We start from the raw sequence: 13,995 nt of genomic DNA on the forward strand, positions 1-13,995 counted from the left end.
GTTTATCTCCTTTGATTCCATTTCTGCTGCTGAATCAATAATGATTGGGTCTCTTGCTCATCGGTAATCATAAATGATGTTACAGTGCAGTTTGTGTTTCAAAGTGAAAATGTATTTACCACCTTATGGAGGTAAAAGTGAACCAAAATGTTATTATATAAGAATTTGTATAGAACTATTTTTTATTTTTTTTTGGTCATTCAAATTCTTCTAAATATGCATTTCTCTCATAAAAGTGTTTTGTTGGTTTTAACATTAATGTTTAACTGTAAAGCAACTGTAGGCTGAATATGTAGCCATTGTTTATAAGATGCTGCTCACATTTTTCAAAGGCTGTTTTTTCATGCTAAATCTAAACTAATGACTACAGCTGTTGTTTCTGAGCAGAGTGTGTTTGTTCTACACTTTGTATTGCTTTTTCCACAACTAACAATCAGAAATTGGGAATGTGCTACTTGTGCAGTGAATATTATTAATGCCTCCTAATACCTCCATATTTGCTGTAGAATGAATATACAGTATGGAATATATGTATCTATATAGAAATCTGTTTCAGATCACATTCAATAAATGGATCTTGACTAATGTTACTTTTTTAATGTTCACTAACATTAAATGTTAATAGAAAGTCATAAACTTGCTGTCATTGTGTGTATACATGCACACAAACACATGCTAACTAACAAAAAACAAAAGCTTATTGAAAATATCTGACAACACAAGAAAACATTTGCATAAGATATGAAATCAGTGGATAATTTTCTTTTTTTGATTCCAAAATACAAACAGGCATGCACACAACACCTGTGCACATTGGATAAGCTGGAAAAAATGCAGGTGTTTGCATGCAATGCGAAATTGGGGTAATGAGCAAAAATCTGTGTGCCGTTTGGTTTTTGAATAAACCAATTTTGCGTGTTGATGTCAAAAGCATAGAAAAATCCAATAAATTCAAATCACATGTAAATACAGTTGTGACAGGGCGGAGGGCGGGGCCGGGTCGTGATCCTACACACCCGGTCCCGTATTAGGCTAATTAAGCCTCTTTGAGGGATAAAGGTCGACTGCAGAGGATCACGCGGGAGAGAGAGATAGTTTACAGACATGTCCGTCATGTGTGTGTTTGTGTCCTTGTTTTAAGTTTACCAATTAAACTATTATTTATATTGACAAGCCGGTTCTCGCCCCCTCCTTTCCATTGATTCCTTTACAACAGTTTTTTTTCTGTTGTTGGATTTTTTTGGCAGTTATCTCCATATTTGGTGTACATGGAAACAGCAGAAATTACGATGGGAGACACCAACATTGTGATACGGATTAAGATTTTTACATGATTATCTGAGCAGGATATCTTGAAGTAAAGGCAGCTCAGATCATAAACACACAATTAAGCCTAAACATAAATATTGACTTTAAAGCATTCAACAACACTGTATTCCATTAAATATTTACACACTTGGCCTGAGATGTACTCTGTTGCTAGGAAAAGAGCAATAATTGGTAATGAGCAACAAAATTATATTGATAATTATATGATCAATTACTGACTGTTAAAAGGAATATTCCAGGTTCAATAAAAGATAAGCCTCAAACGACAGCATTTGTGGCATAAAGTTTTAATAAAATAAAATACAAATTTGGTTGAGGCACTTCCAGTGGAAGTGTATGGGGCCAATCTGTAACCGGAACTGAAAAAATACTCCATGAGTCGTAAACAATATATTTTCATAAGATATTAGTTTTATCAAATTGCTTACTAACCTTTTCTGTGTAAAGTGTAAACTTCATTACATGATCATTTAAAGCTGTAAACCCTAAAACGTTCTCAAAAATGACGATTTAAACTTTACAACTGAAATAATACACTTGTTTTAACAGAATTAATGTAACTTTTATAAAATGATAAGCTTCACATTTCTGCCTTTAAACCCTCCAAAAATTGGCCCCATTCACTTCCATTGTAAGTGCCTCACTGTAACCTTGTTTTTGCTCTTTTTTTTTTAAGAAAGGGAATTTTATTTCCTTCTGATAATCAACATAATGCCACAAATGCTGTTGATTGAGCTTAACTTGCATTGAACCCGCAATATTCCTTTATGAACAAACAAGATTCATATACCATTATATTGTTTACAATAGTATTCAGTTTGTGGCCTTGCAGTGGGGTAGTCCATCTGTGATCTGTGCTCGGACTGACTGTCTCTTGCTTGTTGAGTCAGCAGGCTGTTTAACACAAACTGTTGACCAATGTATTCCTGAACTGCTGGATAAATATGGGGGCGATGCTCTCTTTCGAACTCCTGGAGGTACTGCTCGTGTTGAGGAACCTTCCCCGATGTTCCTGAGGGTAAGACTTGGATCCTATTGAGAATGTTGTTGAGGGGTCTTGGATTAATATAGTCGAAGGTTGGGGTCATCTCTAGGTTCCTGAGAGCACTTTCAGGTATTTGCGTGCGACTCAGTTTGGGTGGCAGAGAGAGCAACTCCATATCAGGACATTGGTGGGATGGATGGGGAGGGGTCCGGAAATAAGGCTGAAGCTGAGTATTCGTGGCCTGGATGGGATGGATTATGGATCTGCCGGGGGTTTGAGAGGCTGGGCTGTGGGGGAGCTGCTGCTGAGGGGTCAGAGGGCCACTGATTTGAGATGGCAGTCTGCTGAGATTGGTATCTACTGTGGAGGACTGGGCACAGTAGCTCTGAGGCGTGGGCAGCGCTGCACAGAAACCAAGGAGGCTGGAGGGTCTGGCCTCATTGGGACTGGGGAAAAAAAGAGGGTTGGGAAACCAGAGTGACAAGTTTATATTATATCTAATATTGCCATTTCAGACAACAACAAAAAATATGTGGAATTGTAGTTTTCTTCAAGTCTCGGTTTAACAAGTGATAAACAGAATCATTTTTAAAGAAATTGTTTGCCCAAAAATGAAAATTCTGTCATTATTTACTCATCCTCATGTCATTTAAACCTGTATGAACACTAAGGGTGAATTTATAAAGGGGTCATGGCATGAGGAATAAAAAGGTTCTTGATCTTTTGACATATAAGAGGTCAATATACAATAAAAACATACTGTAAGTTTCAGAATTCAAAACTTTCTCCTTATTGCAGAAAGAGCATTTGTTTAAACCAAGCTTCCAAAACGACTCATTCTTTACTTCCTCTACATTATGATGTCACACTGAGGTAGACATTTGCATCTGACCGCTTCCACAACAACACATCAATGCCTAATTTAGCTTATCATTTCAGTAGACCGCCCAGTAGTGGTGAGCAGTGAGATGGCAAGTAGAGAGAGCAGGTCAATCAAGAGAAGTGAGCCAATTATAACAGTGGGCGTTTATTGTCAAACCTTATAGGACAAGCAGTACCAAAACTGAGCCTTTCTGGCAGTCAGAATGAAGGTGGAAAATGATACTGTTTTTATTTTATTTTTTAGCAAAAAAACTACAATAAAGTACTTATAAGTGAACCTTAATGAACATTTTAAAATAATAATAATAAAAAAGGCATGTCATGACCCATGTAAGGATATTCTGACCATGATGAATGTGAATGAAGTCTGGGTTGGTCAAGTTCCAAAATGACAAAAAATGTTTTTTAATAAAAAGTAGCATAAAAGTGTTCCATACAACTCATGTGCTATACAATAGCTTTCTGTGAAGAACAGACAGAAATGTAAGACCTCATTTACTTTTATTAAATGCAAAGCGACCAGGATATTCTTCAAATAATTCCCCTTTGTGCTCAAAAGAAGAAAGAAACTCATACGGAATTGGAACGACATGAGGGAGAATAATTGATGACGGAATTTAAGTTAAGGAGATCTATCCCTTTAATACGTTTAATTATCAACTTCAGAGCAAGAATTAGAAATTTCTAGCACTGCAACAAAACCCAGATAGCACATGTCTATCTCTGAGATGTCTGTTTAAAGCTGTAGTATGTCATTTCTGTGTCACTAGCACTGCCAAGTGGAATTGCAAAAATGAACAATGTTTTCAAAACAGCTTTCCGAAAACGGCCTTCATCTGCTGTTGTTCAAATAGTCAAATAGTCCCGCCCTCAACTCACACTCACAGCAGAGTTATGTTTTTAGAATGGATCTAAGCAGGTCACTCAAAACAAAAACAGGAAATGTATAGTGCCACACAGACACGGTCTTGGCAGTTTTCAAGAAAATGAATCTACTGTATACAGTAAATGGCAAAACATCTCAAAGACATCTGATGAATGGCTTATTGACATCCGAGTGGAAACAAAAAATGCATCTTCCAGGTGTGAACACACACACATCAAATAGAGACATCTGGGTGAAGAGCATGTGCTGTCAGGGAATATTATAATTTGTATGATTTACTGCATTACACAATTGCTCAGCTGTAATCAGACCCAGACTAACCTGTTCAGGATTCTGTTATTGAGGCTGAGAGTGGTGTGTGTTTGGTGTGGTGAAGATACTTCAGCAGTGCTTGGGTTTATAAATGCTGATATAAATGGATTGACTAAGGAGGCTCTGTCAGCACTGTCTGATGAATTCAGTGCACTGCTGCAGTCAACAGAACTGGACACTGTCACATCCACATCCTCATCTTCCTTTGACCGTCCTTCTGCAAGTGATGATCAAAATACATTTAAAACAGTATTTAAACTGAAAGAATATACTGAAAATATTCTTCCATGATTATAACACATGATGTTTCCTTTCCTTTCCACTCTCTCTGTGAGCTAGCTTCTTATTCAAAGAGTCTTTCAAAAACGATGTCATTAAAATTGTCAGCTTTTATCAGCTTGCATAATACTAGCTGCTGACTTTTATGACATGATCAGCATCTGAAAGTGCTGAGATAAGGGTAGTCATTTAGGTGGTACTGAAATGGTCTAAACAAGTAGAGAAGAAAAAGCGTTGTAAGAGTTGTAAGATAAAGCGGATGAATGAAAAATCCAAATAAAGTAGAAAAGAAAAAGAGTTCAGGGTTACCATCTTTGAGATGCTGCCATTGATAGTGGCACCAAGTCAACACATCAAAAGTAACACACCAGAAAATTATTGCATATGATGTAAAGCTAAATAATAAAATTTGCTACTGCATGCTGGATATACAATACTGTGCAAAAGTCTTAGAGGTTTCACAAAAACATTTGTCTTAAGATGGTCATTCATTTCTTCCGCTTTAGTGTGTTAATAGGAAATATACATTTTAAACTCCCGAATATTACTTTTACAAATAGAATAGAATTGAAGAACAGGGAGCTCTGCAACAGATGTCATGACACCCACAGTGTCCCCCACAGAACATCGAGTCAGTCTGGGATTACATGAAGAGACAGAAGTAATTGAGACATATCTAAATAGATGGAAGAACTGTAGCGAATTCTCCAAGAAGCTTGGAACATCCTATTTGTCAACAACCAAGAAAAACTGTGTCCAGGTGTACCTAGGGGAATTGGTGCTGTTTTGAAGGTAAAGGTGGTCAAACCAAATATTGATGTAGCTTTTAATTATGTTTACTGGACTTTGTATGACATTAGCTGATAAATGAAAACTATTTATGGCATTACTTTTTAAAAGTCATCCTTACTATGCAATATTTTTCACAAGAGTCTAAAAAATTTGCACAGTACTACATCTCTCACGAAATAATACCTTGCCCGTTCTGTGCCACGCTCAAATCCTGTTTGACCTTTCCACCTGAATCCGGGGTCTCTTTGTCTCGAAACCTAATAAGAGAGAAATTATGAAGGTTAGATTGATTGGAAACATCAGAATTACTGTCCAAGATTGGGGTTGACAGAATTGAACCTGTTTCAGCTGTCAGAGCAGGTGACCTACTATTTGTAAACTGATTTATAATTTAGAAAGAATGTAGACATACTGTGTTAAAATTCAACCAATTTACTGTCATGGTGGAAATGTATGAAAATTATATTTTCCTTTTTTTGTGGTGACCTGATGTAATAATCACAAGATTTTATTTAAAACGTTATAATTAACAATCTTGCACCTTTTCCTGTTCAGCCCATTGTCACGAAAGCCTTTGGCAAAGGGGTTGTTGTCAATCTTGAGTTTTGTGATCTGTTTTAAGGAAAAAAGTTAGGTTTGGGTTAGGGTTAGGGTTAAAAAAGTTAGGTTTGGGGTTAGGGTTAACCCTAACCTGTTACAGACTATCAACACCTTATTAATCATTAGTATCAAGAGAAATAGACTAATAAAAAATAATAAAATCAATGAAGCAAATCTGACAGTTTGAAGGCTTTATTCATCAAGCAAATCTGATGCAAGTTTTTAGAAACTACATTGCATTTATCCTCAAACTGGTGTAATGGGATCTATGCAATTTGTTCCAATACCATATCCCTAATCTTATATTTTACATATATATTTGGGCCCTTTAAAGGAATAGATCATGCAATAATGCTAATTATCTCATTATTCACTTACCCTGATGCCATCCCAGATGTGTATGACTGTCTTTCTTCAGCCGAACACAAATGAAGATTTTTAAAAGAAGATAGAGTCATAGTTTGTCAGTTCCTTATAATGGAAGAACACGGGTGCCAGCACTTTGACGCACCAAAATTCACATTTAGGCAACTCCAGTCGATCAATAAATGTCTTCTGAGGCGAATCGATAGGTTTATGTAAGAAACAAGTTGAAAATGTAAAAGTGTTTCATTTTAAATCGGCATGTCCATCCAGGGATCTGATACTTTTTTAAATGGTGGACTCTCAACTCTTCTGTTGTAAATAAGCGCTGCTTCTGTATTCTCGCGTGATCTCGCTGATGTGCTTAAGTCACACTTCACGTGAGTTGCTGGCAGGAAGTGATTTTTAAGAGTTAATAACGTTTTACAAGCATGTCGATTTCATTGATCATCTGGAGTCACATGGATTACTTTTTTGATGCCTAAATGTGACTTTTGGACGTCAAAGTGCTGATACCTGTGTATATACATTATAAAGACCTGACAGAGCTCTATCTTCTTTTAAAAAACTTCATTTGTGTTCTGCTGAAGAATGAAAAGAAAGTCAAACACATTTGGGATGGCATCAGGGTAAGTGAATAATGAGAGAATTTGCATTTTTGGGTGAAATATTCCTTTAAAATCCTAGTTCACACAAAAAAATGATTTCCTTAATTATTTGTTGCCCTAATATTGTTTAAAATAAGCATGGCTTTCTTTCTTCCATGGAACACAAATGGAGATGGAAGGAAGAGTGACATCCTCAGTGATCTTTCACTTTTATTGTATGGGGGAAAAAATGCAATGAAAGCAAATGATCATTGAAACAAATGGAAAAACTGCCTGAGATCATCACATGATATGAGAGAATGTTCAGTTATGTCTCACATAAGCCACTAGGTGACAGTAGAACTCTGAAGAATAGCATCTTTTGCAAATGGGCCGGTTCATTCATTTTTTCAGTTCATAATTTACACAGTATCAAGGTAAGATTCTCAAGTGTGTATTCACAATCACTTGAAATGACAAGTCTCACCTCCTGGTTCTGGTAGGCTGTGACGGCAATAAAAGCAGCCTCTGGGAAGGTGAAACGCAGGTAACCACCAGATGCGCGAGGATTACCAGGGTTTGGAGACTGGACTATGTGTAGACGAGGCTGATATTTGTGCATGGAGTGTAGAACCACCTAATGAGAGAGAAATGGAGCATAAACAGGCAGGAGTTTTTCTGGAAAATGGTAGCACATGCAATACTTCACAAGGGCAATGTAATTAGCCTTCACACATAAACTACATTTGCAGTTATGCATCATATGACTGGTTTCCTTTTTAAAACTTTTGATTTCTATCCTTACCAAGCCATTGTTATTGAGGGTGTTGTTGGTCAGTTTGAGCTTGTGGAAGGAGATTGGATACTGCATCCACTTCTCTCCAGATGCAGGAGATTCTGGGTGGATGAAGAACCGGTTGGGCAGGTGTGGATCAGGTGAACCATTCACTTCCCAACAGTCCTTATTCCACTGCAACAATACAAGGGTATATGGATAGTAAATTACATTTTTATGTTTTGGCAGATGTTTTTATCCAAAGTGACTTACAGTGCATTCAAACTACACATTTTAGCCATATATTTGTTGCCTTGAACTGAACTGCAACCTTGGTGTTGTTAGTGCCATGAATGTATTCATTCATTCACCCATTTATCCATTTTCAGATCTTTGTTGTGCAGTTCTTATCTCTTGTTTATGCCTTTTTATGAAAATGTACACATACATCAAGTTAGAAATATTATAACATTTCAGAAATATTATTACAACAGTTGTGACCCCCCTTCTCAAAGTCTCCCACCCATCCTCACCCAAGGATTATAGGCCCATCGCCCTCACCTCTCTTTTAGTTAAATCACTTGAGCAGATCATTAAAACACACATCATGAACTCTTGTAGACACGCCCTTGACCCTCTACAATTTGCCTATAGATTTGGGAGGGGGATGGACGATGCCATTGTAGTGCTTTTAAATTATCTGAATAAACACCTGGAAGATTGTAAAACACATGCTCGCGTTTTATTTGCTGACTTTTCATCAGCATTCAATACAATCCACCCACAAATTTTAGCAAACAGACTTTTAGACAATTTCCAGCTAAACTCAAATCTAATTAAATGGATCTTGGATTTCCTGAGTGGGCGGCCACAACGAGTAAGGGTGGGGAACACATTATCTGGGGTCCGCTTCACTTCAATTGGGATACCACAAGGTAGCGTCTTGTCACCACTACTATATATATTGTACACTGACTGTTGTCGCAGTAGTTACCAAGGACGTCATATAATTAAATTTGCAGATGATACTGCTCTGATTAGTTTACTGGAGCAAGATGAAACTGAACATGGTCCAGTGTTGCATGAATTTGCTGAATGGTGTGAAGCTTCCCAGTTGCTTTTGAATACGTCCAAGACCAAAGAGTTGGTCTTTGATTTTAGACATAGGGCACCCTCACCCACTCTGACTCTGATAAAAGGAGAGGAGATAGAGATGGTGACGGAGTACAAATATCTCGGTCTTATCATTGACCATAAATTATCCTGGGATCAAGGTGCTGATGCCGTTTTTAAAAAGGGCCAACAACGTTTGTATTTTCTTAGGAAACTTAATTATTTTAATGTTGATAACAAAATTCGGACTTTTTTTTATAAGTCTTTTATTGAGAGTATTCTCTCTTACTGTATAGTATGCTGGTATGGACATTCAAAAATTACTCATAGGAACAAATTGGGGAACATTGTTAAAACCTGTGGAAAAATCATTGGTAAACAACAGGTAGACCTGTACAAACTATATCTGACCAGATTGGCACAGAAGGCAGACAAGGTTTGTATGGATACAACCCATCCACTTTCAGTGGAGTTCAAGCCGCTCCCTTCTGGTCGTAGATATAGATACCCGAAGGTTAGAACAAATCGAGCAAAAAACTCATTCATTCCTATGGCAATAACCCAATCAAATAAGGTGGGGGGAGGGGTATGATTGGAGAATATATGTGAAGTAATGTGAAGTGGTTTTATTTATTTATTTTATTTATTTATGACATTGTGCATGTGGATAATGTTTGTGTTGTGGATTATGTGTCAATATGCCTGTATTGTACAACAAATTGCCTTTCGGGGACATTAAAGTTTTCTAAGTCTAATTCTAAGTCTATACTCATCTGCAACTGAAAAAATGTGATGCAGATCTGATGGTAATACTCAATAATACTGAAGAATGGACATTTAATTTTAACATTAAACTTAAGGCAGCTGCTATTTGCATATATATGCTATTTACACTAATTGTAAATAGCAACAAAAAGCATCTTCTTTGCACTAAGTGCAAATCGTGTTAGATGCTATTTGCACCACAAATTAATTACAAACGTACAGTTAAGTGGTATCAATGCAGCATGTTTATTGTGTTTATTAAGTGTCCCACAGATACCCTACACTAACCCCTACACCTTAACCTAACCCTAAACTTCCCCTACAAAAATTAACCACAGTTTTACTACAGTAACAATAGTATTACCATGGTATTTTGTAGAAAAGTAATAGAAACCATAAAATTAAACATGGTTACTATAATAACACCATATTACTATAGTAACGCCATGGTGAATTGAATTAAAACTATGACTTCTGCCAAAAAAACATATTTACCACATATTACTTATCAAAATTTAAAATTTTACCTTATCAAACCTTTGTCTAATTACCCTGACTTTCACTGTGACCAAATCACTGTGAGGAAGTCAACCTTTATATACATTTTCATTATCATATGTAGTAATAATGGATATTAAGAGTAGAGACAGGAACAGGATGGGAAAAAGTGGGGTAAAAGGCAGAATCGAACCTGGGCCATCCTCATGAAAAAAGCACAAACAGTGAGCAAAAAGTGGATGTTCGTCTTTCATTTCTGCTTTTACTACAGACTATTGGAGTGCAAATAGTGGCGCTGTGGCAGGTGCTATTTACACCTAGTGCAAATAGTCACTCTGTAAAATGTTATCAATAATGAGATAGAAGAAAGAATATTACTTTAAAAATGTGCTTCATGTGGTAACATCTAAATTAACTGGTTTTATTCAAGTCCAAACTATTATTTATAATCACTGAATCAACCTGAATACATTAGATTACACCAACAAAACATATTTTTAGGGTTAGATCAGGTAGAAAAAGCTCCTTCAAGTGACAATTGTAGGTGACCACTTTTTACAGTGCCTAATAATGTTTAATTGTAAAACAAATGATGTTATACTCTAGGTTGGTCAGGGAGAATGCAGGGAGATTGAGGGAGGATATTTATGTGTGGGACAGAAGGGAGGGGTGTAAGGGAGGTACCTTGTACTTGTGGTTATCAAACGGCACCATGTCCATTATCACCACATACTTGACTTTCGGATTCAGTCCTGTCACTGTTACTTTGCAGCTGGGAAACATCCGCCTGAAATTAATGCATACCGGAAATACACCATAACAATTAGTCATCATCAGATTCATCACATTGGAGGATGCCTTCCATTAAATGCATTTTTATCAATTAGAGAATCAAATTACATGTGCTTAATAACTATTCATCTTAAAACACTAAATCAGTAGTTCTCTGAATGTGCCTAACAACACCACCAAGGCATTTTATACATGTAAGCACTCCCTAAATGTTGTATTCTTTTTGAATGTTTCCAAATCCTGGTTACTAAGTGTAGAACATTACTTACAGTTAAAAATGTTCAATCCTATCTAGATTCCATCACATCATTTACATTTGCCAAATGCTTCAATTCACACCAACTTACACGCTATTTAAGGTATGCATTCAAGCTATACAAGTATGTGTTCCCTGGGAATTGAGCCGATGACCGTGGTGTTCCTAGTGTCATACTGTTTCATTTAAGCTACTTACATACCTTCCAGTTTTAGTAATCAGCATCTCTGTGCCAATATTGCTGAATTTGTCCCAAAGCTCACGCCCTTGGAGTGATACATGAACTGGCAGTGAGGTCAATTCTGCTTCAGCATTGTTCAACCTGGCTACTGTCCCAAGCTCAGTCCGGTAAATGGGTTCCTTGCAGTCTAATCAATAATGACAATAGGAATTTCTTTAAATATCATTAACTTTTATAATAATTCCCCATTAGACTTACATTTTAAGGGGTTCTCCTTCTTTAAAGGTTTATGACAACGTATAATAAAATTTAAATTACATGAAATGTACTTGTATGTAATAAGTCAATTGAATATGACATTTTCCAAATGTGGGTGAAGAAGAGAGTGTCCTACCTGGTGTGTAATATCCATAGTTAGTGGCCAAAGCATTCATTTGGCAAGACAAGTCTAGTACAGGCCTTTCCTCTGGGAGATACATGGTCCTGAAACTGGAGCTACAAACAAATGAGGCTCATCCAGAGGTTTGCAGATTCCAAGGCTAGTGTTCTGGTATGACTTTCTTCAGTTGCTACCTTTCTGTTACTTCAAAGAGGACAGAGGTGTGTATGTGTGTTTCTGTCAAAACATCAGTCTTGTCTTTGATCTGTCTCTTTGTCTCTCCCAGTTCCCAGTTTGTCCTCCAGCCTTCCCAAAGAGGTGTCTAGAAACAACATTTTGTGCATTGGGGAAAGGGGGGTGCATCTTACTTTTGAGACCAAGGGCTCTCTAACACTTCCTCCAAAGCCATACAAACACACACATATGTGTTAATCACCCCAGCAGTTTGTCCCCTCATTACTTCAGGAAGCTTGGAATTTTCACCCCTATTTAATGGCGCTTGGTAGAATTGTCAGCTTTTGACTGATTAAGGTTTAGGATTCAGTGGATAGATCCCAACCTTGAACCTTCAAAGAATGCATTTCAGGACTTAAGTTCCTTTGCAAAAGGCTTCCTTTATCAAAATGCCTTCAAGGGTCAAGCCTGGACATTTTTCTCAGTAGTAAAGACAGAAAGTAGAAGGAAACTTGTAACACTTCTACTCAGAATGTTAGCAGAAGAACGTTTAATGGATATGTGAATTTAACAGTTTATATACTGTAAATACTATATCTCTTAGGAAGATGAATATTATAGTTCACTCTCAGAAATGTTACTTTTTAAGGGCTAAGGGATGGTACCCTCAAGGAGATCTTTTTTGTACCTCTAGTAGAAAAAAATGTAACTTTTGTTGTAATAGAGGTACAAATATACTGTACAAGTATTTACCTTTTCTATGAAAAATGTTGGTAAATATACTGAGAGAGGTTTTGTCAAGATGGATAGATATGTTTAACCAGGGCATAACACACTTTCAGGAAAAGGTACTAAACTGTGCGTTAGCGGCCATCACTGGGGTGGTACGCTCTTTTGGGGTAAATAATTGTATACTCAAAGGGCCTATTGTTTACCTTTAAAGGTACAGTTATATGTTTTGTTCCTCTCTGAACTCAAAGTATCTGCAAAGTGCCTTTTTGTCTCCTTAAGGGTACAAATATGTACCCAAAACAAAAAGGGGGGCATCCCACCTTAAAACACACAGTTTAGTACCTTTTCTTAAAGTGAGTCATGGCTCTTGAAACACATCTATCCATCTTGGCAAAACCTCTATTTTCTAGTACTAAAGTCCTTCATAGGGGTGTTAAATAATGCATTTTCCACACAATTGTGGGGCTAGTACTTGAACTTATGTCACTTATTGGTGGAACTATACCCACAAAAATTCCAAATGTAATGCAACGTAATGCCATTGAGGTAAAAACTAAACCAGTAAACGCAGATATATTCAACTGAGGACTTAAATAAGTGACATATATTATGGCACGTTAAGCAGCTAAACATCTGATTCACCAGAACATGCACATTCTTCCCTTCCTTGAAAAGGTATTAGAAAAGGTCAGAGAATTAGTGTTCACTGAGAAAGAATCAGAATAGTGAGAACCTTGATATAGGCTCTTCAGCATTTAGCAACAATATTCATTCAAGGTACACTGAAAGAAATAACATGAAACCATGGTTTTACTACAGTAATATTGTAGTAGTAGCCATGGTTAATTGTGTGGTGCTATGGTTTTACCAAATACCATGGTTAAATCATAGTTACTGTTGTTAAAGCATGGTTAATTTTTGTAGGGGTAAATAAAACAGAAGCATAATCATTTTCTGTTTAGGTTCACAAATATATGTAAAAACAAAATATGACAAATTATGACAAAAGATATTTTAAATTACCAATTGTATCGCAAAAAAGCAATTGAACTGAGGTGTCATATTGATATCAGTACCAATGATATTGATATTTTTGGTATTGGATCAAAAAGAAAAGTAAGTGGTATCACTCATCTTTACAAATCAGTCATTATTCTGATCATCCTTCAACTTACTATTAGCTCCACTCTTCTCCACAACAGTAACCTCCAAAAATATTCAATGTGACAGAAACACCTCTTAATCCCATCAGAACATAACATTAAACACATAAGCAAATCTCTTACTTTTGCTATTATAAAGCAAATATATAAAA

At 36.6% G+C, this 13,995-nt stretch overlaps 1 protein-coding gene across 1 annotated transcript; it reads right to left on the reverse strand.

The window, feature by feature from the left end:
* Positions 1–1,947: 1,947 nt before the first annotated feature.
* tbx16l (T-box transcription factor 16, like) lies at positions 1,948–11,874 on the reverse strand. The gene is made up of 9 exons (XM_052110836.1): positions 11,790–11,874; positions 11,417–11,582; positions 10,851–10,953; positions 7,821–7,985; positions 7,503–7,652; positions 6,007–6,077; positions 5,649–5,722; positions 4,404–4,611; positions 1,948–2,760 (listed from the first exon to the last, which is right to left on the reverse strand). The coding sequence occupies exons 1-9, from the start codon at positions 11,872–11,874 to the stop codon at positions 2,112–2,114; spliced, it is 1,671 nt and encodes a 556-aa protein (XP_051966796.1). The 3' UTR covers positions 1,948–2,111.
* Positions 11,875–13,995: the final 2,121 nt, after the last annotated feature.

The sequence above is a fragment of the Xyrauchen texanus genome, chromosome 3 (genome assembly GCF_025860055.1).
Source record: "Xyrauchen texanus isolate HMW12.3.18 chromosome 3, RBS_HiC_50CHRs, whole genome shotgun sequence".
In the NCBI taxonomy this organism is placed as follows: Eukaryota; Metazoa; Chordata; class Actinopteri; order Cypriniformes; family Catostomidae; genus Xyrauchen; species Xyrauchen texanus.

Coding starts and splice junctions, on each gene's coding strand:
- tbx16l (XM_052110836.1), bottom strand. CDS start 11,874: ATGTATCTCCCAGAGGAAAGGCCTGTACTAGACTTGTCTTGCCAAATG. Junction 11,583..11,789: donor CTATGGATATTACACACCAG/GTAGGACACTCT, acceptor ATTATTGATTAG/ACTGCAAGGAACCCATTTAC. Junction 6,078..7,502: donor CAGCCTACCAGAACCAGGAG/GTGAGACTTGTC, acceptor TCCTTAAAACAG/ATCACAAAACTCAAGATTGA.